Here is a 23,611-nt window from a genome sequence, read left to right as displayed (position 1 = left end):
CTTGAAATGATAATTACTTGTTTCTTCGCATCTAGTCAGCTACTGCAGCTTCCCATATTTCTTTTACATAATCATCCTCAGAAAAGTCCAACGGCCATGCAATGTTCAACAAGACCCTCCTTGCATCCTCCCACTTCTCCAACCCCATATCTCTACTCTGTTCTTTTATAACCCTCTCGAAAAATGGCTTGAAGCCGGGTTCTCGCTCCATATCCCCAAGTTTCTCATGTAAATAAAGACTCATCAATCCCAGAAACGATTCCCAGAACAACAGTTCTGCGATATCAGGCGTATTCGTCTTCTGAAGCGCAAATGTGAGATCACGCTGGAATATCCTCATGCTACAGAGGTATATCTCCTTCGTGAAAGGACGCCACAGAACAACTACCTGTTCAAGGAATAACTCAGTTGCAACGACCAATCCGCACCATGAAGTCTTTTGCTCAGCCTCTGAAGTCGCTTCATATTGGTGGTCGGTGGGTGTAATCGAGGTTTGGTGTGATTCAAGAACTGCGTCGTAAACTCTAGCAGCTGCACCAGTTCTCCAGAAATCATCGTGTATCTTTTGAGCTTCTGTGAGATTGTAGAATTCGTCCGTGACTTTACGAAGACTGTTAACTATTGACGCGCTGTAGACGTCCGAGAGCCTTGCTCCAATATTAGGCAGTATGAAGAATGTTGAAAAGAGGCGTATGGCTTTCAGTTTGAGACAGTGTAGATACTGGCCTTCTGACTTGTACCATTTGTGCATGAGACGCATGGGATTGGAGACTGAGAGGCTGCTCTTGTCTTCGGTTGATTCTTCGGCGCGGAGGATGCCATGGAGAACGGTCTGTACGCCGTGAATGAAAGTGGAGGTTCTGGGATGTTAGTTGACTTCGGGTTATTTCTGGGTGGTAGATACCTACAGTAGATAATAGCGATCAGAAAGCTCTTGATCACGAGTCTTGCCATTAGTAGTCAATGGGTCTGTTGTCGGACATGGCAGAGCGTAGATGACATTTAAATGCTTTTCAGCCATTTGCATGTTACCACTGCAGAACTAATAGTGGCTTAGTACATCTGAGACAATAAGTGACGTTCATTTGCCATACCTCTGTATATGCCAGCGTGGCAATCTGCTTGGTGATGGCAGCTGAAAGTGTGAGATCTCCACTGGAGAGCCATTTTTTCACCAGTCGCACGGTCTCAATTCTATGAAAGAGGAATGTATGCTCAAATGCTTCGAGACTGCCGACCTTGAAAGTAAAGTGTGTAGCTGCCATCAAGATCGCATTGCGGAGGGCTTCGGGGTCCGATATGGTATATGGCATGCTGTCAACGTAAGCATTGGTTTGCATTGGTAAGCATTGGTTGGTGAGACAAGCTTCTTAGACGTACCAATCTTTGCCATGATTTGAGACAGATGTTACAAGGGTTTCACCGTAGACAAAAAGGCTGTTAGTGATTGATGGTTGTTTGTAAGTGATAAGACCTACAGTAATTAAAGAGTTCATGTGATTTGAGGGGCATGTCAATGGCCACGCAGTCCAGCGTCGTCGCAGAGCTCGACAAAATAAGCTGACGGACCAAAGCCTGGGTGTTGGGCACCTCAGGCCCCTTGGAAGAACTCGGAGCCTCCCAGGGAACATGCTCCCACGGCTGAGTCGCCCCAGCCTTCTCCAGCGCCCGTCTCTCCCTCAGCGGTATCTTGACAGGCGGGTATTCACAAGTTCTCTTACTATTAACGCAGTTCTCACTGCCAATTTGCACAGTCAGCCTCCAAGCCTGGCTGTTTTTTTTGGCTGGGATCTCATCTCACCATGTGGGACGCTGCTCGCCACACCGCACCCTGCGACTACGGCACTCTGAGCAGCCAGTGCGGCTTCGCGTGTGGGCGCGCCGCTGTCGGACTTTGCCTTTGCCCATCGTTTCGTCAGTGGCGTGACCGGCCATGGCTTGTGTGTGGTTTTAATGGCTTATCCGTTTCGGTGAGGAGATGGGAAGAAAGGATGGAGGAGATCCATATTACGCGTGTGTCGTAAGCACTAGACAGGGTTGTTGATAGGTGGGGATGTTTGGGCCAAGGCCTGCTGTTAGGGAGCGACTTGCAAGATTGATGCCAGGATGTTGTGTTGGGGGTATTGTGCGGGGAGAAATACCTCGTCTAAATGTCCGGAAGCGTTGAAAGCGGTAATGCAGTAACATCAGCCTCGAAAGATGGAGCCTCATTGGGATAATTTGACGAATACGCGCATTTTCTGCTGCTATTGCTTTGGGGGCATGTCAGAGATATGGAATAAGCATACGGAGTAGAGAAATAGGAACAATGGCATTCATCAGATTGAGGAACCATGGCTATTATTTATCATTATATTAATGGAAATAAGAAGCCGTAGTATGTCAAATAGAATCATCATCTCTTAATACAAGAAAAATAAATAAGCCGCACAGAGCACCTCTAAGTTTCGCTGGTATACACTTTAGCACCTAAATGAAGAATCGTTTCAGCCCTATCTTTAGCGTCCCCTAGCTAGCCACTCTTCAGGGGGGCTAGAAAGCACCAAACCTTAATATAGGGTGCCAAAATAAACTTAGTCAAGAGTCACTTAACTTAAGGCTAGATTTACCTAAGCATTTTTATCGCTTATCGATATTATAAAGTCTCAGATGCAATACCTCTGTACCACAGAACGATGCGAAGATCGAAATGCCAGGCGCTGTTCATTGCTGTCGTTTTACATTGCAATTGAGTTCACTTGCTGTTCATGAAATGACAGGGCATCTGTTCTTTTGTTTCAAGTCTCCCACGGCTTCAATGAAGGTGGGAACTTCTCAAAGAACAGTTGATCGAGAGCGTCTGTCGTGCTCAGGCCCTTCTTTGGCGGCAACGGAAACAAAGGATCGGAAACCTGAACAGGACGCTATGTACTTTATTTCAAATTTCAATTATGAACATGGAATCTACCGAGGCCAGAGCTTACACGCCATCAAGTCAGCGTCGGGGTTGGGGGCCTTCTGAACAAAGGAAGCAGTCTCTGAATTCGGCCGGTCACCTTTTTCATCGCCTCAAGGTAAATTCAGGTTCTAATAGATTTCCTCAGCCCATTCATGGAGGTCCAAGGTCTCAGCTGCATGGAATCTAAGCTGTATTTGACGACGGATACGGATAAAACCATGAAGCCAAGGAGACATTCCTCCGTGACCGGTCAGTGAATGTATTTCGGTGACTTTTGGCAAACACAGAGATAATACAATTAGAAATAAGTGAAGAAGGGGGGAAATTAAAACTCCTAAAATTGAAAAAGCTTTTATAATAGACTATAACTAACCAAGCCAGCTTCTAAATCCATATAGTCCTATCTCAAACTCTTGACTCTGCTGCCGGTTACTGGAGATGAATTCTCCTTATATTTCATCGCTGAAATCCTGACTTATGTGTGACAAACAGTATAGATCGAACTTAAGCCACTGCGCTTCGACTGCGGCCACAAACTCATCAAAGTCTACAAGCTGCCATCGGGGCAGATCACAGCTGCTGTGCTCATATGCATGAATGTAGTCCCAGTGAGAATCATGCCATATCCCATTCTCGTCCTGCTTCAGCTTCCAGGAGTCATGTTGCGTCCAGGAAAATGACATCTCTGCTCTAAACTTGGGCTTTTGCAACTGGTAGTGAAACCATAACTCCCATGGATTCCAGCTGACTTCGAAGATGAAACGATGAAGAGGTGGAGGGACATCTTCATCGCTTCTTGGGTTCTGACTATCTACCACAAGAGGTGATTCAATCGAAAAGGGGCGCAAAGCTTCGCACAACATGTGCCAGCATTCCTTGCCGTCCCGTTCTTCATTTAATCCGCCATGTCGTTGCGCTCTGGTTGCAATATTCCTCAGGGCTTTAAGAATGCTTCTCAGCGCATCTAGTTCGTACGAGTCAGCTGCCTGATGGCCCATTAGCTTAGACATCTTCACTTGAAAGTTATCGGCCGCCCCGCCTGGGTATGCCTCTTTCCAGCTTATCGATGGATCGAACATGTCGCGAAACAAATTCCAGGCCATGTTACCCAGGTTCGTTTTCTGGAGGTGCCATTCAAACCTATCTCCCTCTGAATTCCCTGCCCATCTAGTAAGTTGAACAGGCACGGTCCTATAAATTCCCTTTATATCCAGGTTGTGGTGCTGATACTCCTCAAGTACAATTTTAAGGAAGGATGGAGGGCAGTGAAGTCGCAACGCTACATCTAGAGGCTGATTGATCAGAGCTGGGTTATCTCTCTCGTGCGGGTACAAACGATAGCGTGTCCGGATGTTCATCTGGTAAGGTAAACAATATCCATACCTCTTCATGAGCTCAATCATCTTTGTTATCCCACTTGTTCGAGCCCTTTCCGTATTCCGGCTTAGGATGGTAACCAAGAGCTCAGGCATATGATCGCAATCATCGTTGCCATTTTCGTACCACGGTTGGCCTATCTGCTCGTTAGCCTCCAGTTCCTCGTCAAGCAACCATTGCAAGCCATTCAAGCATTTGCTCAAGGGAGAAGTGCCGGAGGCGACAAATTCCAGAAGGGAATCGAAGAGTCTATGCTTCTTGTGCGGCACTTCCGATGGACAGCTGCAGCCACGGGGAAGATCCCTTATGGTCCGCGGTGCAGCGCCAAGCTCAGCACATCTTTGCATGACCTCCAGGTCACCATGTGCAACAGCCGAGTGAAACACGGCGTACCCGTCAGCAAAGTGGTACATGGGGCGAATGATATGGAAGAGTCTGGAGCAGCTCAAAGCTAAGCCCTTGAGATCTCTATAAGGTAGAGTTCCTCCTTCCCCCCTGGGCTTTCCCGTAATCATGAGAAGTATTTCCGTTGGAAGAAGAGCCAGTCTCCCCTGTTGTTGAGGGGTTGAAGGCTTCATGGGTATAGATGGAGAAGTAGGAATAACTTCGGTATCCTCGTTTGACATGCTTGCGTTGGGTGGCTGTGTGATTTCCTATATGTCCCCTATCTCTTGATGTTTCATAACCAGATGCTTGGTATGGCTTAGGGTCTGTTACCATCGAGCAGGCAGGGCTTGTACTTATACTCAGCCTAATTTCACTCCAACTGTTCAGATCTTGTGATAGTTCAGCACCGCTCCACACGACGAAAGCAGAGTTCTAATGACTGACTATTCGTCCAAAAAAAGCTCTTCCGTGTGCTCGTTTGAAGTCTCCTTTGCTTCTAAACTTGGCGGAAACACCCAAATGAACAAAGTAATGTCATCGAGACTACAAGTTGTTAGCTAGATGTGTTGTTTGCAGCTGCGACTCGTGGCTGAGAGCTTATGTGAGCACAGAAAACTTAGTCCTGAGAAGACTGTTCTGATATCAATTTACTACTGTTTAGTGTTGAACTGAGACTGTGTTCATTGTTGTTCTTACAATCTCAGAACAATGTGACTTTTTCTGAGAACTTGAAGCCGGGCTTCTCTATATACTTCCCTGTCTCCTCGTTTGCTGGTGTGAATAGGCTGCTTGCGACTTGTGTGTGGGCACCACTGCCAAGTCTCTAATATCAAGGTTCTCAATGCATGTAAACCTCCCATATTCACTACCAGAATTTCGCAAAGACGATTACAACTATATCCCACATCAATAAATGGCTCTCTAAAAAGCTTATATCTGGAGTATATAAGCTGAAAAGGTTCGTGAGTAATAAGCCCCCGAGTTGCCTGCCGAAATCCCTCAGTGAGCCTGTAGTGAGCCCGTGGTAATCTTTTTTATATCATTATTGCGTTTATCATAGATAGGGCATAAGAACATGGCAACCACAAATTAGAGCTTTTCTTTCTTTTCTCCCAATATCAATCAAGGCCTCTTCCTCTTCGTGACTGTTGCGCTCCAAGTGTCGCCAATGTTCACTTTTCAGCCTGAGCATGCTCTTTATTCCGCGTTTAGCTAGCACAACCTGAGGTCAAAATCTGACAGTGGCAGACTGATACTGTAGCAGTGGCATGCCACTCTTGTTCACCCCACTGCTCAACTGCTGGCTTCATCACCGCAACGCTACAGATTTTGTTTACTCCTCTCAACTCCCCTCACAGTAAACTCTCACATCATCATCAACTCAGAAGCCAGAGTGACATTTTGATTCCCCATTGCCATCCCATCCCGAAATCCACCACAATGGGCTCCCTCCTCCCTCTCGACTCACGATGCTCATCCTTCATCGTGAAGCCCTCCGACAAGCGACCTCAGCAGACGGGAGCTCTCGCGCGTCTCCCTGTCGAGCTGAAGCGCATGATAGTCAAGAACATCGACAAGCCCAGAGCTAAAGACCTTAAATCTCTAGCCTTGTCTTCAGCTGCGCTCTTCAGCGTCATTCGCCCACTATACTACCGATCAGGCAGCTTTGAAGATTTCCGGCAAGCACTCAAGACTGCAGACGTCGCCAGAATGGAGCGCAATTACGAGTTCGGCGGTATTGATGTCTCGATCGTCTGGGGCAAGAAACATGTCAAGTGTCAATGCCGCAACAAGCTTGCAAAGCACAGCAAACACAGACCGATTGACCTTCTTCTGTTTCGCGTCCTCAAAGAAGAATGGAACCCGAGTTTTGCAAATGCTCTCATGTGGTTGTGTTCCAAGGGATTTTCGCTCCAGCACTGGCCTCGCAACCATCACTCGATCTCGTCTATGTCCAATATGATGCCTGAATCTCTTATTCAGCTTTTCCAAAGAGGGATGGGAGATCCTGACAAAGTCAAAGGAATCTGCGACATGATCCAGTTTCTAAGTGGTCAGGGTCTTCCCATCCCTCTCCGTCTGAATCCCGAACGGGCTCCAGGCTACGCAGCAAAGGAACGACAGGAGAGAGCAGTAGACTGCAGTTGCTTAAAATGCGGTCCTCCCCTGCGTCACGTATGGCACGAAACCACCATGACCATCGCCCTTCGATCCCATTGTCCACCCATCATCCTCGAAGTCCTTCTCCAAGAGTACACAAAGCGCGGTGTTTTCCTCACAGACTTGGAACTGGATACTTGGGAAGCCCCGCCAGCACTGAAGGATTGGTGCGATGCCCAGGAACCTTTCCTCAAAGGCAGACCTCACCACGAGCCGTGGTTCATCGAGACAGACTTTGCATCTGTAATCTCGAGTCTATACGCCGACCTCATGGAGCCTGTTACTGGCTGGGAAGAGGAATATCAAGGACAAACAGCCGACATCTGGGAGACCAAGATGAAGTTGCTCCTGCGCTACAACGCTATCGACGAGCATGAGCGGGATTTGTTCCAGGGAGTTTTGGAGGCTCTTCGACAGATCGCCAAAATGAGCCCGGGCACTGACGACGCCGCCAGAAAGTATCGATGGAGCGCATTCCGCAAGGCCATTCGAGACTTCGCAACAGCACCTGAGCTCATGAGCACGTATTTGGACCAGGATGATTGGAGCGAGTCTGAGTTTCCGGAGGAGACGCGACGTCCGCACCGGTTTTATATCGACGAGGACATCAATCCATCGTTCTGGAGTATTGGGAGTGCTGTGGTCAGATCTCACGATTGATGGATCTTTTTGATCTTATCGAGACTAATAACATGTCTTGGTGGTATGACGATCATTGTGAGCACTGAGTTGCTCCCCTAGGTATGAAGCTGGATATGAGCAGTGGGTGGCTTCTCTGGAGGCTGATGATCGGATTTGAGTGTGGTATGATTGATTTTGCAGCTTTTTTTCAGGGATGTGTTTTTATAAGGGTCTATTGCATTAGTACTCTTCAGTCCGGCGTGGATTTGTTTTTGCGGAAAGGGGAAAGGGTCTTTTGGTTCGTGCAAGTGGTATTGTCTTCTGGTGGTTTCTTTTCGTCATCTCGGGAAACACTTCACTCTGAAATCATGATGTGCACGAGATTAGGTATCACAGTGCAGTCTAATTGAGGTTTATTTTCTGTAGCTACTGCATCTAAGGTCCTACACGTATCGTGCCAGAGTATCTTGACAAAAAACACATGAGGTTGTGATGTAGATAAGCCACTCAACGAAACTACTGCGTAGTGGACTTCCAATCTTCTTTGAATGCTTCTACGATGGATCATCCCGTTACTATGGTCACCACTGGAATAATCTGACTCTTGTACCAATAGAGGCTACGTTTGTTGCGCCGCTCTACCCATTTCGTCCAAAGTGAGGGTAGATCGCATCATGGCATACAGACACTCAGAATTCTGATTTCCTGGATAAAGTAAGTCAACTTTGCCAAACTTTCTTCTAATCGGAGAACATGAGAAGGACAACTAAGATGGCCCGCTGGGCTGGCTAAACAAAGATGGGGATTGTGCACAGTAGACTTGTCACTTGAGTTAGGATGACTTCCTTTGCAGCGCAGTGACTTTTCCTCTTACGTTGACTCCTCAACGCTGAGTCTGTTTCTGAACTGCGACCATCATGCTTGCCAAATAACTCAGCCGGGGGAATCTAGCCGCTCTGGTGCTGCGTCATCCCTATCAATCAGCATTTCCCCCTCTCACCGTAGCAACAACCACTCCCACACATCTCCCTGCCCGCCAGTGTTCAGACCCTCGGTGTTCGTTCCCCCAACAAAACGTACCCTATCCATTGTAGAACTGTGTTCAGGGCTCAATAGCGCTTGAGAGCTTGACTCACAGGAGCTAAAACTGTGCGAACGCGTTTGGGGCCACTGTCAAGTTTCTCCTCCAATATCAACTCGCTCCAGGTTCTCCCAACTCCTCACATCTTCCCTCCTTTCACCAAGGCGGCTTACCAGAACTTGATCCTTAGCATCTCACAAAACACCGAGCACAGTTCATCTTGCCCTTTCCTTTGCATCTCATCTTCATCGTATTCGCGGCTGGTCATTTCTCGATATCACAACAATAACAGCTCACGAAGCACCAACGCGCTTCATTTTCTACCCTCTTCACATCTCCTCTCCTGCCACCAAGGCGGTTGACCACAACTCAATCTTTCACAGCTCACAAAACAGTGAGTGCAACTCACCTTGCCCTCTCCTTCACATCTCATCTCTCATAAACACCAGAAAATCTTTCCCATATCCCCCATCCCCCAGCGACTCTCCATCATGCCTTCCGCAGCCAATACCTATCCTAACATCACCACCGCCTCCCAAAGCAGCACATCCTCCACTGCTCTCATCCCCACCATCACCAAGACCACCATGGCCCCCAACCCCTCCAACCTCGAGCGCATCCCGCAGGAGGTCCTCCTCCACATCACCAGACTCCTCATCTTCCGCGGTGCCTCTCGCCTCGCCCGAACCTCAAAGCATCTGCACCGCACCCTGAACAGGGAGATCTACAAGCTCGCCGGCAGATACGACAGCTGGTACCCGCTCTTCTTCGCAGCATCAACCAGTAACATCGCAACTTTGGAGCTCTGCTTCGAGTTCGGCGCCGTTATCGACACCCACTGGCCTCTCAACGAGACCATGACCTTTGGGTACGGCCAGCGACTCTACCTCTCCCTGGGCTGTCGCCCTCTGCGCCAGGCTATCTCGTCTCTACAGTACGTGGCTGTGGACTGGCTCCTTCAGCACGGGGCTGATCCTGATGAGACGCTCCTGGAGGCGGTTCTGATTCACCGGCGTGAGGCACCTCTTTCTCTTGCCTTTCGTTGCGGTCGCGGGTCGTGGGAGAGAGTGCTTCCTTCACGATCCATTATTTTCACTCTCCTCGAGGCCGGCGCTGACCTGAACGACGTCGATGAGGGCCCAGCCGAGGAGATTGAGGCTATGTACGATGATCGTAGCTACATCACCCCGTATTGGTACTCTTGAATGGCAACGATGTTCGCGCGTTACTGGCTGCTGGTTGTTTGGGCTCTGAGCATCAAAGCCACTGGGTCACTCCCGCCTCGCCGCGCCGGATGACTTCCTTTTGCGTTTCGACTTTCTTTCGCGCTTTATCTTTCATATCTCGACACAATTTCACCTGTTCGCTCTCATTCACGAGTATTCATGGCTGAGAATCGTTGAGTTGTGGACGAGGCAATGTGACGATTGGCTGGGTACAGGGTAGTGAGGTAACAAGGACTCACATGGCGTTGAGCGGTCTAGGCGTATATGTGCTTTTAAATTCCATCTCCTCTGGAGGAGTAGGCAGCGGTATCATTTGTGTGGGTTTCATTTATGATCACGAGGATACGTTGCTATTTTGGGGAAGTCGATGGACACTGAGGATGAAGTAGACAGAAATCTATTGCTTGTACTGTCTCGCAAAAAACAAATCGCACGCGCTCTCGCAAGTCTAGTCTATGAAAATCTAATGTAATCCGCTCTCACCCGTCCTCGCCATGTGCTGCTGGCACTTGATCATGATATCCAACTGATCACTGACATCCTTCAACCGCCCCAGCACCTTTCTGTTGCCATCGGTGAAGTTGAGGATCGAGTACGGCACACCAGTGTCGTTGCAGAACTCCCGGATCATGAACTGCACCTTGCGCAGGTTATGGCGCGGCACACGAGGGAACAGGTGGTGAACGGCCTGGAACTGAAGACCGCCGTGCACAAAGTCCATCCACGCAGGGCAATCGACGTCCATGGTGGTGCGGAGCTGGCGCTGCGCAAAGGACTCGGTCTCGCCGAGGTCGACGGTTGACATTCCCCAGTGGGAGAGGGTGATCTGCACGTGGAGAGGCATGGTGATGATGTGGGAGACCAGGACGAAGATGACGCGGGTCGTCCAGTCGGGGAGACCGCGCCAGAGGAGGCAGTAGCCGAAGAGGAACCAGTAGCAGGCCATGAAGGTGATCTCGGTAGGGCGAATCCACCAGGCGCGACTCTTTCCAAGCTGCGAGGACTTCTCGGAGAGGACGTGGAGCCAGGAGAGGAGGTACAGGTTGAAGCGTGCGATGCCCATGACAGGGTAGTAAGTCCAGCGCTGGAAGGGAACGAGGAAATCGGCGGCGGCGTCCCAGACGAAAGTGAAGTTGTAGTAAGTTGAGCGGAGAGACTTGAAGAACGAGGGGCATGTCGCAAACAGGGGAACGTTCTGAATATCAGGATCATGTTCCTAAACAGGTCAGTATTGAGTAGTGTTTGATGAGGGTGAGTGTCTTACCGGTTGATTTGTCACAAGATGGTGCACGTTGTGACTGCTCTTCCACCAGCCAATCGACAGACCACAGCAGAAATCAGCAATAAACATGCCAATGAGAGTGTCGACGACAAAATTAGACGTAATCGCAAGATGGCCAGCATCATGCGCGCTGAACATGATTTGATGCTACCCATGTTAGTCAAAAGCTTCAGAACACGACAGGGAGCGCACATACCCAGAACAATCCCAGGAACACAGCAGAAGTGATGTACCACTGGTTATAAAACAACACACCAAAGAGCGTAAACAGCGTCGTGTACCGCATCATCTCCTTCCCATACTCAACGTACGGACACTGATAAAGACCCTCATCGTGAATCCTCTGGTGGAGAAGCTGGTACTTCCTCGCAATCTCATCCTGCACCCGCGTATCCAGCGACGGGTACGTTTCAAGGTCGTTCTGAATCTCCCGGGCGACTCCAGCATTGGCCACACGCAGCGTCGCAGTGCGCTTTCGCGAATCATCCGCCGCCGTCTTTACCGCCCGCTGGCGGAGCCCTTCCCCCTGATCTTTGACGTCGACCACGCTGAGCTCTGACGAGGCGGAACTAACGGCGTCGTCGAGACTCGTGTTGTCGTTGTCGTCGGTGTCGGAGGATGTGCTTGAGTCCGAGATATCAATCTCTTGGGCGTCGAGGCGGAAGACGCCGCCTCTAATTGGTGGTGTGCGGTTCACCCAGGATCCTTGCTTCCGACCGATCCGATAGGCCTTCATTGTTCGTAAGGTCGCTTCCGAGTGATAGCTATCCCAAAGAAGAAAACCCGTGTTAGCTTAACCTGATCCAATCTGATCTGATCTGTAATGTTGTCTCCCCCACAAAACGCACTGCACATGTCATCTTGGTGTGTAGAGACCAAATTGGGCAATGGGGGTGCTGTAGTGTGTTTCTCTTTTAGGCGTAGTGCTCCCGTCCAACACTCAACCTCAACACCATAAAAAGCATCGTGACTTACGCTTTCATCTCATCGGTCGCATCTCTGCCCACCATATGAAGAACTGCTAATCTTCCACCGGGATGTCTATCCATCCAGCCGTCGAGCTTGAGTACCGAGTCTTCAAAGACAACAATTGTTTGACCAGCTGCGATCATCCTCTCAACCGCCGCAGCGGTCAAGATCTTGTCGCGGTTCATTTCGGGGTGATTTTGGTCGTGATCTGGTATATAAGGAATGTCGAAATGAAAGGAGAGACAATTGAGAAAAATAGAAATGGGAGAAGGAGAGGAACAGTGATCGAGTGTCACTGGAGGAAGAGAGAGTGGATATGAATGAAGAGCAAACAGAGCAGAACGGGAATCACAGCAGCAAACAGCCGAGGCAGCACAACGAGATAAGTACTTGCTCACCCACTCACACTCACTCTCTCTCACATCAGGGGCACAGCCTTCGATAGAGCTACCATATCCATTTATTTCACATCGTACGTACCCCAATGGCGCATATTCGCCCCCCTCATGCCAATAGCCAGAAAAGATAGCGTCGCTGGGGTTAGCTCAAAGGAGATTGACCACATCTCCAGAACCCTGTGTAGCCAAGTCTTTTCTCAGGTGCAAGGACCACATATTAAAACTGGTCTTGGTCTTGGGGTCCTGGGACTAAAGAGACCAGAGTGGAGATGGGTTTGTGAAACAAGAGTCGTTGTGGCCTGGCCCTGGTAGGTCACTTAAGTTGCTGCGAAGTTAGGGGGGGATCTAGACCCGAGGGTGGCTTTGGGTGGTGACAGTGACGGGACACGTTCTAGAAAAATAGCTTATTTCCTCACCCTGCTATTGCGTATGCGATGCCTACAGATTGTGAACGTTTGGCATTGATTGAACGAGCAGACACGAGAGATACACACGTATCGTTCGCATGTTCCGTATTGTCGTCCGTCTGCAATTACGCGTAACAGATATTACACTACGGTACTCAAAACACTTTCCGTACCCGACGGACCACTCGCTCTCGTTCTCCTCGTTCTCTCTAACGCGTAATCGGATACCTCCCCCTCCAGGAATAGCTCATCTCTTGCTCCGTCCGAGTATGGATACGAAAATCCCTCCTCCACCGTCGGAAAACAACACGCGTTCTGGGTCCTGCGCCCCCCTCCTCACCCCCCACTCCCCCCTGTCACGCTGAGCTAGCGCCTCGCCCACTTGCAGCGGGGGGGGCGTTACAGTGCAGAGACCCTGAATTTTTCCCTTTTCCTGTTTTTTCTTTAGGGGATCTTGTGTCCTGTCCCGCGGGTGCCCGTATTGGCATCGGCGGTTGGTCCGTACGCGTAAACGAAATAAACGAAACCGATGTGAGGAAAAAAGTCAAAAGGAAAAGGGGCGCGCGCAACACATGTTCTAGAATAAGGGTCTTTATCTGCAAAAGTATAATTGCTACAGGGTCTCTCTCGGCATTTGTTGGGTGTTACGTACATTGCGTTGCACGTGGTGACTCTGTTGGAAGCTTGTCATGTTCTACTCGAAACCATCTCGAGTAAGGTATCTTTAGCTTCAAAAGGGGGCCAATCTTAGCGTAGTGTAGAGTAGCTATGTGCTCATAACAACATGCCATGAATCGAACCACACAACGAACCAAGATTAACAAAAAACCTTGGCTAACGCGAAAAAAGAACCTGTTTTTCGTAAACGGCGCAGCACAACTACCTACCTCACTCAGTAACTAACCTTGCGCCTTTTTTGCACAAGACGCAAGAAAGGGGCTACTACAGTCTTGGCTTCAGCGAGCTAAGCTTTAGATACCCCTGCTTTCCGTGGTGCGAGAGATTAATGTGTCTCCGTAGGCTTGGGTGTCCAATCCTGTGACGAAAAATTAACGTGTCAAGATTAACTCTATGCAGCTGTGACCCAGATCTTGCTAGCGCCCCACGTTTTATCTTGAGTGTTTGTGTGGTGGGCTCATCTTATCTTATCGCCGTTTTTGTCTCGGGCGGTTAAATAAAATGAGATGGGGATGGGTTTTGGAACTTTGGTTGGATGGTTTAGGGTAGTGATGATATTGCGACGGTATGTTCCGTTGGACAATTGAACAGTTGAACTGGACAAAGGTTAATTGAGTATGTATTCTGATGATGATGTATTGTTCAGTGGCTTCTCAATTGTCTGCCGACATCGCATCAGTGAACCCCTCATTGCGTGATCTACCAAATATCCCATACTGCAACAAACCACTCACCACGTGAATACACTCACCACGCAAAGGCACTCACTCACAACTCAACAACCATCATCAAAATGCCCTCCCAAGACTTCACCCAAATCCCCGTCATCGACATCTCATCACCCACCCCCCAAACCCTCTCTAATCTCCGCACTGCCCTCACAGACATCGGCTTCCTCTACATCTCCAACCACTCCGTCCCCACCTCCACCATAACATCCCTCGTCAACATCCTGCCAGACCTTTTCTCCCTTCCCCCAGAAGCAAAACAAGAAATCGCTCTAGAAAATTCACCGCACTTTTTAGGATACAGCGCTGCTGGGACGGAGACTACAGCTGGGAAATATGATCTGAGAGAACAGGTTGAGCTTGCGACAGAGCTTGAGAGAGCGCCTCATGGGGCGCCGCTGTACGATGGGTTGAGGGGACCGAATCAATGGCCGTCTGGTCTTCCCGAGCTGAAGGGTGTCGTTACGCGGTATATCGATGAACTTACACTACTAGGGGAACGCTTTTTGAGACTTGTTGCGCAAGCTCTTGATCTTCCGGATGACATCTTCTTCTCGTACTTGTCGGACCAACATCGTCTCAAATTGGTTCACTACCCTGCATCAACAACGTCATCCCAAGGCGTCGGTCCTCACAAAGACTCCTCAGGATGGTGGACTTTCCTGCTCCAAGCATCCCCCCAAGTAAATGGCCTCCAAGTCCTCAACAAATCCGGCTCGTGGATCGACGTCCCCGCCATCCCGGGCACTTTCGTAGTCAACATCGGCCAAGCATTCGAAGTCGTCACCAACGGCGTATGCAAAGCGACAACACACCGCGTACTATCATCCCCAGAAGAAAGATTCAGCGTTCCCTTCTTTCAAGGTGTGCGACGTGATTTGACGAGGGAGGAGGCGATGACTTCGTTGAAGGAGCATTTTGACCGGTGGGGAAAAGGTAAGGAGGCGGGTGAGGCGGGAGCAGTGGATAATCCGTTTGTAAAGGGGTTGTACGATACTTGGGGGGAGACGCAGTTGAGGACGAAGGTTAGAAGTCATAGGGAGATTGGGAGGAGGTTTTATGGGGAGGTTTATGAGAGGTATATTGAGGATTCGTGAAGATGACGTGGGGTTGTGAGGAAGTGTCCGAGAACTTTCCGCGAGGGTATAAATCTCCGACACATCGTCACTCCAATCAATTGCTTCAATTTTACTCTGTATCAATTAATGATTCATAGTGTATTAGGATGGCACTCGAATTACCCACGCGACAGCGATTTACAGCCCACAGTGGCAATGTATATTCATACATCTTCATCCCTCCAACCTCCCAATCCACAACCCTTCTCTTTCTTCATGGCTTCCCATCAACCCTTACAGACTGGATCCATCAAATCCAGCACTTCTCGTCCCAAGGATACGGCATCGTGGCCCCTGATCTTCTTGGCTACGGTGAGAGTAGCAAGCCAACAGATGCAGACGCGTACCGTCTCAAGCCGATGAGCGATGAGGTCATCCAACTTCTTGACCATTTGGACCTGAAGACCCTCGTGGGAATCGGCCATGATTTCGGCGCGACGCTTTTATCGAGAATGGCAGCTTATTACCCTTCGCGCTGGGAAGCTCTCGTGTTTCTAGCCGTTGGACCGCCGAAGCTGGGGACGCCGTTCGACGTTGACATGATCAACACCATGACCAAGCAGTTTCTGGGGTATGAGATGCTCGGATACATCCCATGGCTAGCCGATTACAGATCGCAGGGAGTTCTCGAGAAGAACGCTGAAGCGGCGATGAGTCTGATATTTTGTCGCGATCGGGAAGAGTGGGAGGCGTGGTTCCATCCTCTTAGCAAGATGGAGGAGTTTGTGCGCGAAGACCGCAGACTTCCCATCGCGCCGTGGTACACCGAAGATTTGCAGAAAGCACATCTCAAGGCATTCGGTTCGGCTGATGGGTATAAAGGCGTGTGTCGCTGGTATCGAATGTGGAGAGATAACCTCTTCGCCCCTGATGAACAAGGCTACGAAAACTTTTGCATTTCGCAACCCGTTCTCTTCATCGTCCCATCAGAGCCCGAGCAATCCGCCTCTCAACAGCAGCAAATGGTTTCATCCTGGGCACCTCATCTTCAAACCGTCAAGCTGAACACCAGCCACTGGATCCATATCCAAGCTCCCACCGAAACCAACACCACAATCCAGAACTTCCTCACCTCACGCAGGGAGACTTAGCTGCTCAGGCCTCAACCAATCAAACGTATCCAAAAGATCAAAGTTAAAATCCAACTGCGTCGGAATGTCCCAGTCCAGCGTATCCAGCGCTCCTCCACCCGCAATCGGCGCATTGAGGTTGTGGTCTAGTACACCCTGTATAACAGCTTTGCAGTCTGCGCAGAGATCGGCGTTGGGGGCGGGAGGTCGGACCCAGTCGAGGAATCCGATGAGAAGACTGAGTTTTTGGATTATGGCGGAGCGGCTGAGTTTGGGGCAGTCGGGATGGGTGCCGCGGAAAGTTGGGCGGAGGAGTTCGAGACAGAGGATACCGCCTCCGGGAGCGGCGAAGGCCATGAGCTGGAGGCGTTAGATATACAGAGGAGTGTAGATGTGGATTTGACTTACGAGCCATTCGAAATCTCGTCTCATGCCTGAGAAGCGATCTTGGTGTGTCCAGAAGAGGAGTGTCAAGGTGACCATCTCAAAGCTGATCGGGAGTAACCGGTTCTCATCAATGTGGCCGAGACGGAGTAACATCCTCTCTACAAAGAAGAGATTCTGCATGTGTTCTAGTCGAATAAGAATTCTTGAGTATACTTTCTGGACATCGCAGTCTGGATCGTCGAGTTCGTCGGGTCGATGAATGAGATTGGCTGGGAAGCTCTCATACGTCCTCTCAGCGCGAGCCTTGATCTCACTACCCTGGTCAGTAAAGCCCCCAAAAGCATGAGAGTGACGTACGTTAGGCTCTCAAAAGTGATTTTGACGCTATTCGCAAGCGCAATCTCAAGAAGCTCATCCTTAATGTAAGCAATCTGTGACCGCGCCCTGACCATAGACGATCCTTTCAGATCACCCACGTGGCGAAACCCATTGGAATCGAGCTCTTGCACCGCATGTCGTATAGTAGCTTGATCAGATTCGAGGCACAAGTCTGTCAGGTCGAGTGGCAAAGGGGATGAGAAGAAGCGGCGACTGAGCAGCGGTGGACGGCCGGTGAACGAGACGAGGACTTTGTCGATGTTGAAGACGCGGGCGGTGATGCGACGTCTGTGCTCGGAGCAGAGAGAGGGCATGTAGTTTGTGTCTTCTGATCCGACGTGTCGACCAAGGAATGTGAGGAGTGCGACGGTCTCTGCAAAGTAACGCCAGCATGTCAAACCTACGATTGTTAGCGAGCTTCAACTTGTGTGATGAACATCAACTCACCTGCATCGCCTGAGACGAGAGACTCAGTGGTGACTCTTCGGTAGCAAAGATACAGCATAATGTCATTCCCAGGTGTGAAATGTCGAGCCAGTTCAATGCAATACCCCAAACACTTCACCACAACAGGCGCATCAAAGCTCGGCGAGCCATCCCAATAAGTCCAGATCAACCCAACCGACTCCCATCGGATATTACTCCCCGTGAACTGATCAGTCCAAGCCTTTGCACTTGAATGCTCATCGCGCCAAGGCCTTGCCGTGTTATTGCTTATATGACGCGCCACCACATCTAGGTCTGCATCATCTCGTGAAGAGAGATACCGTCCCCAGTCTTTATGAAGCGTGTCGATAATCTCCTGAATCGCTCTAAAGATCCACCCGTCTGTGAGACAGTGAAGTCTATGCGCCATAACATCATGCTGAGATTGAGGTAAACACCGAAGAACATAAAGACTCATCTCCCTCAAGTGAGCCGGGAGGTCAATCACACTTCTACCCCTCGGCGCCCTCGGCTCAACAACCCCCACCGGAGGCCCGTGGACGAGCGAGAGGCTATTGCGCGTTTCTTCAAAGACAGCATTGTGACTGGTGAAGCCGAGATAACCAGGAGCCACGGCAGGTGAGGGCGTTGAGTCAGTGCTCGGTGCAGGTTGAGGTTGGGTGCGAACGGGGGACCGAAGCCGTTGCTTCTTGACCGTGGCGCCCGAAACGGTGTAGACGCACGTCTCGTTCCGCTTTCTGCAGCGTGAACAGGTCGGCTGGCCGTGGTCGCAGGCTACTTTCCGCGCTCGACATGGATCGCAAGCCTGAGGGCGACCGTTTAGGCGTAGGAGGAGAGGGGCCGTTGACATGGCGCCATTGAAATGCTGATGAATCCGATGATGATAAATCTTAAAATCCTCGGCTTGGACGTCGTCTTCGGCTTGAGATATCGGCCTCAAAATTTGTGCGTGTTGCGTTTGATGTTTCGGGGCTGGGGAACAAAGTGTCTAGCGTGGGGTTCGGTCTGACAATAGAGGACTCGGCTTGACTTGGTGGACTCGGCCTGAGACTCGTGGACTCGGCTTGACAATGAGTGGCTTCGGCTTGGACTCGAGGGGCTCGGCTCGAGAATAATGGAGAGTCGGGGCCCAGTACCCACTTGGTTCAGCTCGGCTTACAGGGGTTTATACTACTTTTGGCACGCCGAGTGGTGATGCAGAGTGCGGAATGTGTCACTCGGAGTCGGATCGAAAGCCTTCAATCATGCAGGGCTGACAAGATGTGATCCATTTCAAGGGCGCTGAGATGTCATTTTTTAACGTTTGTGACTCAATCGATTGATGGTGTGTAGACTCTATCTCGAGTATAAGTAGAAGCTGTGTCCCCGAGATTTGAGGCATCAGATCAAGATACATCAGCATCATTACAGTTTACAGTCTACAAAGACATTTACACTACACTCAAAGAAGCACTCTACACTACACTACACTATACACTTAAAACGCAACACACAACACTCAACACCTCCACAATGTCGAACCCTACATACAAGAACGCCAACGTCTCTGAGACAACTCTCGTTGACACAACAAAGCCTTCAACAAGTACCAAGCCTGGTATGTCTCATTCACACCCCCTCAATCACTCTCACTAACAAAACAGGTCTTGAAACAGCACCTCATAAACCTTCACTCAAGGAAAAGATCCAGAGGAAGCTCGCAGGCTCAGTCGACCCTACAAAAAAGCCAGCCGACCCCTACAAGTCATGGGAAGCTCGATCAGGTCAGCAAGATAATCACTTAAACCCAAATGCCGAAGCTAATGCGTTCTTAGTAGCACTGCTCTAAATGGACCGAGACATGACACCGTGAATTTTGGCTAGAGATTTGGACGCATGGGAGCACGCTATGATTAAACTTGTCTTTTTTCTTTTGTTCGATGGAGATATCCCTGTATCAGAATCAACTGATCTGTTGCTTTTGCCTTTGGTCTAATAAAATACAACACCCTGGTGCTTATTCCCATTCCTTCGGTCCCAACGTCAGCCCCAACCCAACCCGTAAAAGTAAGCCCATGCCATGACTGCCGCGCAATGTCGGCAGATGCGGGCGTATATAACCCAACTCCCAGTAGCGTAATCGGAAGTATCGGGGTAAGATAAGCGCGCTGGGATCCGATTTTCTCACGTTCACTTCGAGTCCGAGACATCCTTTCTCTTGGAGACCTCCCACTCCGCGCGGGTGACCTCGCCGCGGGTGTAGATGTCGCTGACATTGGTCCAGAAGTGCACACGGCTTCCAAAATGGTGCTGCGCAATGGTCGCGATCTCTTTTATGGTGTCGATGACGCTGACGTCGAAGACGCTCGAGCTGCGCAGGCTGAAGAACAGGTCGCAGTTGTTGGGGTCGGCGGGGATGCGCGGGTTGTTGGTGAGCACGAAGTGTACGAAGCGCTTGTCGAGGAATTTGGGGAAGTCGGCGTCGCTTGGGAGGATGAGGAGGCGCGATTCCTCGTCGGTCTTGTAGACGGCGACAACGTCGTCGAGGAATTCGGCGTACCGGATTTTGTTCTCGGGGGTAGGGGAGAGGGCGGGGAAGATGTCGAAGCCGCACTCAAAAGACATGATGAGGACTTGGTTATTGGGATGAATGAGTGTGTTTATGAGGGTGGAGATGCAAGAGATGTTGCGATGGGGGGTTGAGATGGACTTGAAGGAGATGGATGTCGATGGCGAAGTCGCTGAGCATCAATTCTTTGCGCTCCTGCCTGGCGCTGGCAACTGCGAAGCTGTTTGCTCCAACATTTATGCACAATTTGCCCTTAGTTTCGAGGCTTAAACAAACATCTAGTTCATTTGGTGAAGCTCGCGACACTCTAATCTACAAATCTTGTTGCAAAAGATGAACCATAAATTTAACACCTTCAACAAGCTTTCGCATCTTTGAAGGACAAGGACAAGACTCAGTAGCCTACGTGTGTGTGCACTGACGGAGTCAACCATCTTTTTGCTTGTTTTACTTGCGGATTTTGTGTTGTTTCAAACTAGTCTGCCTCCTTTTTGTTTGCTGGTGAATGACAGCAAATGAAGTTATCACGAAGTATGTGGATCCCAACTTGGGGCTGCTTGCAAGGTGCACAAACGTATAAACTTTCAAAAAGACAATGGAGGCAAGCCTGTTAGAAATGGATGGAACCTTTCTTGAAGTTTAGAGGAGAAGTAGTTCGCTGAGTGCGAAGTACAGCTGCATCCCAAGCCGCGGCTCTTTCTCCATTATTGCAATTTCGCAAGCAATCGCGACACGACCAAGTCTCGGCTCGAACACAGCGACCAATACGTATTTTACAGGCTAAATGGCTATGTACCTCCTTAGATGTGAACCGTGATCGGAGCGTTCCCTCCCTCCCTCAAGGGACTCGGCCTGCTCCACTAATGGAGTTCTTGAGTAAGCTGCGACTGGATCATCTTGTAGCCTATGAGCGTGAATTGGACAGAAAATAGACGGGGAGTAGTCGGGTGGCCCCAATGCAGGGCAAATGTTGGCAGGATGAAGTCAACAGTAGCACGCAACTCTGCTGACACCTCAATGCTACCGACCAGCATCCTTCAGGATCTACGAGCTAAGCCAGAGCGTTACGTCCAAGTCTTACCGATGAGGCCTCGGCTATTTCGTGTAAGGAGATGTAGACTTTGAGCTCAAAAATGCCCGAGTAAGGGGTTCATGCACAGCTCTCCATACCTGTATCTCTAGAAATGACTTGCTTGGGACCAGCACAGTACTACTCAGAATTGTAGATGTTGCTGCTAAATACAGATTTTGGCTAAATTAGTTGAGTTAATATGTATTAAAAGTATTATGTGGTTAGGTCTCCGGTATCTCGGACGGGGAAACCGTGTCGTAGTGTACGAGTTCTCGCTTTACGCTTCATCCAATGGGACCGAGAGCCTCGGTTGAGACTGGGGTCGACGCCGAGAAGAGGCCCCTTACTAAGATGTTGTGGCAAGGTAAGTTGGCCCCCTTGGGTAAGGATATCACTGATGAATCACGATGGAGCTCCAAGAGTCCCCCGTCAGGACTTGCGGTCTCGGATAACTGGTTCAGTAATGGATGCCAATAGATATGCGAAACACGTTACCAGTGTAGCAAATTGAAACTGCCTCAGGTCCGTCTGTAGCTTGCTATCATTAGGAGTCTTGAAGGTTAAGTTGTAGGCGATGGGGGACTTGCGATCGAAGGTAACTGAGACATATTTCATGTGTACGTGTAGACGAGGGGACAACTAGCCAAGCAGAGCTAGAGGACCAACTTCCACGACGTTATTTTCATCCGTTGTTTCCACCACTGTCTCCAGCACTGTAACCTTAAAGTCCATACCCATACATAACCTCTTGACCTCCGCCTCCGCCTCCTCCACATCCTTAAGCGTATAGTACCCCCACTGCTTATTATACCTCATTCTGTGCATCCCATTCCAGTACCTAACCCTCTCGCCAAAATACTCCTTCGTAATAGCTAATACCTCGAGGACATGAGAAACAGCTACTTCTCGTGATAAGCCACCGTTTCCGAAGCTGAGGCAGAAACTCAGGAAGAAGTTGCAGTGTTCAGGATTGGCGGGGATTTTGGGATACTTGGGGAATGTGAAGAAGTAGAAGGCAGTGTCAGCGTCGGTTATAAGGAGCGGTTTGGATGTGGAGGGATGGGTTCGTGACGAGAATTTTGTTCTGAGGCGGGCGAGGAAGAGGGCGTAGAGGGATTGACTGGAGGGTGTTAGGGGGAGAGGAGGGTAGATGCTGAAGCCGCATTCAAACTCGACGGTCATTTTGGTAGCTTGGATTATGTTGTTAGTTATAATGCTGATGCCTATAAGTAGAACGCTTACAGGTTTCGCTGTGACGGCGACGGTCAACGGCTGTACTTCAAGCTGTAGATGGAGACTCGATGGACGAGACGGAATAGGGGGTCACTGGCATCGCAAACTAGAAGGATCTCAGGACTTATACAGCAACCTTCGAGGTTACTGTTTTCGACATAGTCTATCTGAGTAACGTGATGTGCCCGTTGTCAGGTTATTGCAAAGCCCATCTTCACATTCGAGGCTGTTGTCAACCCACGGTGTTCTTTGTTCAAACAAAACGACCATGTGACTTCTTTGAGGTCAGTTGGACATCTCTCACAACAAAAAGCAGTGTAATTACAAGTATCTATGTAAGGAACCCCGCATTGGGGTTTTGATTGACTTGTTGCGTGATCGTCACAGAGTTCGTGAGTCAAACTTAACACAGCAACAAGCTCATCCACCATATTAATTTTAAGCCTCCCGACAGTCCAGCCACTGATATCGCAACGCAACACGTAATGAAAAGCGCCCCCTTCTATACCACCCAATGAGCCCTTGAACGTATCATCGCTCTCCAAATCTGAACGGGTCTGCCGAAAAAGCCTTGATACGTTCATCATCACATGTGACCGACAACTTCTCAAGCTGTACATTCCAAGACTCAACAGTAAAGAACAAATTCTTCAGGGCATATTTATCTACGGGAAGCCTGTTGATGGGGCAAAACTGCGAGAGTCAAGTGACGTGAGGGTTCTGGGCGGTGTCACGAAACTCTAGACTTGACCGGGGCGCTCCCGTCGATTGTGTCGATGATCCTGCCAAAGCTTTGAATGAGAATATAGGTGTATTCGAAGATGGCACGCGCGACTAGGGACAGGCGATAGGAGGAGTTGTAGGGTGTTGAACTGAATACTACGGCGTCGGGGCCTGCGAGGGAGGTGAGCTGGAGTATGTGTGCTCCCTCGTTGTTTGCCGCGCCTGTAACAAAAGTCTTAATGCTCAGGTTGTCCTCTACTATGGTGCTAGCTCTGGAAGACTTGCATTCAGGGGGAGAAAATGTCATACCGTGAAGGCACTCAAAGGATAGTCACACTCTCGGCCCACGATAGCTTCCTCGGTTTGGGTGCAACTTCATGTTC

At 49.7% G+C, this 23,611-nt stretch overlaps 11 protein-coding genes across 11 annotated transcripts; 5 read left to right on the top strand and 6 right to left on the bottom strand.

The window, feature by feature from the left end:
• Window positions 1–31: 31 nt before the first annotated feature.
• FPRO_00171 (uncharacterized protein) lies at window positions 32–1,313 on the bottom strand (the record flags this gene model as incomplete). Its single annotated transcript, XM_031225687.1, has 3 exons — window positions 32–860; window positions 909–1,042; window positions 1,095–1,313. 3 exons carry the CDS (start codon window positions 1,311–1,313, stop codon window positions 32–34), a joined length of 1,182 nt encoding a protein of 393 aa, XP_031076299.1.
• Window positions 1,314–3,387: 2,074 nt separating this feature from the next.
• Window positions 3,388–4,941, bottom strand: FPRO_00172 (uncharacterized protein; the record flags this gene model as incomplete). The annotated part of the gene is made up of 1 exon (XM_031225686.1): window positions 3,388–4,941. The coding sequence occupies one exon, from the start codon at window positions 4,939–4,941 to the stop codon at window positions 3,388–3,390; it is 1,554 nt and encodes a 517-aa protein (XP_031076298.1).
• A 1,201-nt stretch (window positions 4,942–6,142) lies between these two features.
• FPRO_00173 (uncharacterized protein) lies at window positions 6,143–7,522 on the top strand (the record flags this gene model as incomplete). Its single annotated transcript, XM_031225685.1, has 1 exon — window positions 6,143–7,522. One exon carries the CDS (start codon window positions 6,143–6,145, stop codon window positions 7,520–7,522), a length of 1,380 nt encoding a protein of 459 aa, XP_031076297.1.
• A 1,533-nt stretch (window positions 7,523–9,055) lies between these two features.
• FPRO_00174 (uncharacterized protein) lies at window positions 9,056–9,769 on the top strand (the record flags this gene model as incomplete). The annotated part of the gene is made up of 1 exon (XM_031225684.1): window positions 9,056–9,769. The coding sequence occupies one exon, from the start codon at window positions 9,056–9,058 to the stop codon at window positions 9,767–9,769; it is 714 nt and encodes a 237-aa protein (XP_031076296.1).
• Window positions 9,770–10,253: 484 nt separating this feature from the next.
• Window positions 10,254–12,226, bottom strand: FPRO_00175 (uncharacterized protein; the record flags this gene model as incomplete). The annotated part of the gene is made up of 4 exons (XM_031225682.1): window positions 10,254–11,006; window positions 11,055–11,219; window positions 11,269–11,836; window positions 12,048–12,226. The coding sequence occupies 4 exons, from the start codon at window positions 12,224–12,226 to the stop codon at window positions 10,254–10,256; spliced, it is 1,665 nt and encodes a 554-aa protein (XP_031076295.1).
• Window positions 12,227–14,317: 2,091 nt separating this feature from the next.
• On the top strand, window positions 14,318–15,349 carry FPRO_00176 (uncharacterized protein; the record flags this gene model as incomplete). Its single annotated transcript, XM_031225681.1, has 1 exon — window positions 14,318–15,349. The coding sequence occupies one exon, from the start codon at window positions 14,318–14,320 to the stop codon at window positions 15,347–15,349; it is 1,032 nt and encodes a 343-aa protein (XP_031076294.1).
• A 128-nt stretch (window positions 15,350–15,477) lies between these two features.
• On the top strand, window positions 15,478–16,461 carry FPRO_00177 (uncharacterized protein; the record flags this gene model as incomplete). The annotated part of the gene is made up of 1 exon (XM_031225680.1): window positions 15,478–16,461. One exon carries the CDS (start codon window positions 15,478–15,480, stop codon window positions 16,459–16,461), a length of 984 nt encoding a protein of 327 aa, XP_031076293.1.
• FPRO_00178 (uncharacterized protein) lies at window positions 16,444–18,502 on the bottom strand (the record flags this gene model as incomplete). The annotated part of the gene is made up of 4 exons (XM_031225679.1): window positions 16,444–16,800; window positions 16,849–17,140; window positions 17,185–17,605; window positions 17,653–18,502. The coding sequence occupies 4 exons, from the start codon at window positions 18,500–18,502 to the stop codon at window positions 16,444–16,446; spliced, it is 1,920 nt and encodes a 639-aa protein (XP_031076292.1).
• Window positions 18,503–19,164: 662 nt separating this feature from the next.
• FPRO_00179 (uncharacterized protein) lies at window positions 19,165–19,480 on the top strand (the record flags this gene model as incomplete). The annotated part of the gene is made up of 3 exons (XM_031225678.1): window positions 19,165–19,249; window positions 19,296–19,415; window positions 19,467–19,480. 3 exons carry the CDS (start codon window positions 19,165–19,167, stop codon window positions 19,478–19,480), a joined length of 219 nt encoding a protein of 72 aa, XP_031076291.1.
• Window positions 19,481–19,821: 341 nt separating this feature from the next.
• Window positions 19,822–20,256, bottom strand: FPRO_00180 (uncharacterized protein; the record flags this gene model as incomplete). Its single annotated transcript, XM_031225677.1, has 1 exon — window positions 19,822–20,256. One exon carries the CDS (start codon window positions 20,254–20,256, stop codon window positions 19,822–19,824), a length of 435 nt encoding a protein of 144 aa, XP_031076290.1.
• A 1,655-nt stretch (window positions 20,257–21,911) lies between these two features.
• On the bottom strand, window positions 21,912–22,454 carry FPRO_00181 (uncharacterized protein; the record flags this gene model as incomplete). The annotated part of the gene is made up of 1 exon (XM_031225676.1): window positions 21,912–22,454. One exon carries the CDS (start codon window positions 22,452–22,454, stop codon window positions 21,912–21,914), a length of 543 nt encoding a protein of 180 aa, XP_031076289.1.
• Window positions 22,455–23,611: the final 1,157 nt, after the last annotated feature.

This window comes from Fusarium proliferatum (assembly GCF_900067095.1).
Source record: "Fusarium proliferatum ET1 genome assembly, contig: FPRO_scaffold001, whole genome shotgun sequence".
In the NCBI taxonomy this organism is placed as follows: Eukaryota; Fungi; Ascomycota; class Sordariomycetes; order Hypocreales; family Nectriaceae; genus Fusarium; species Fusarium proliferatum.
The sequence above is the reverse complement of the archived record's forward strand: the minus strand, read 5'-3'. Positions and strand labels throughout refer to the sequence as shown.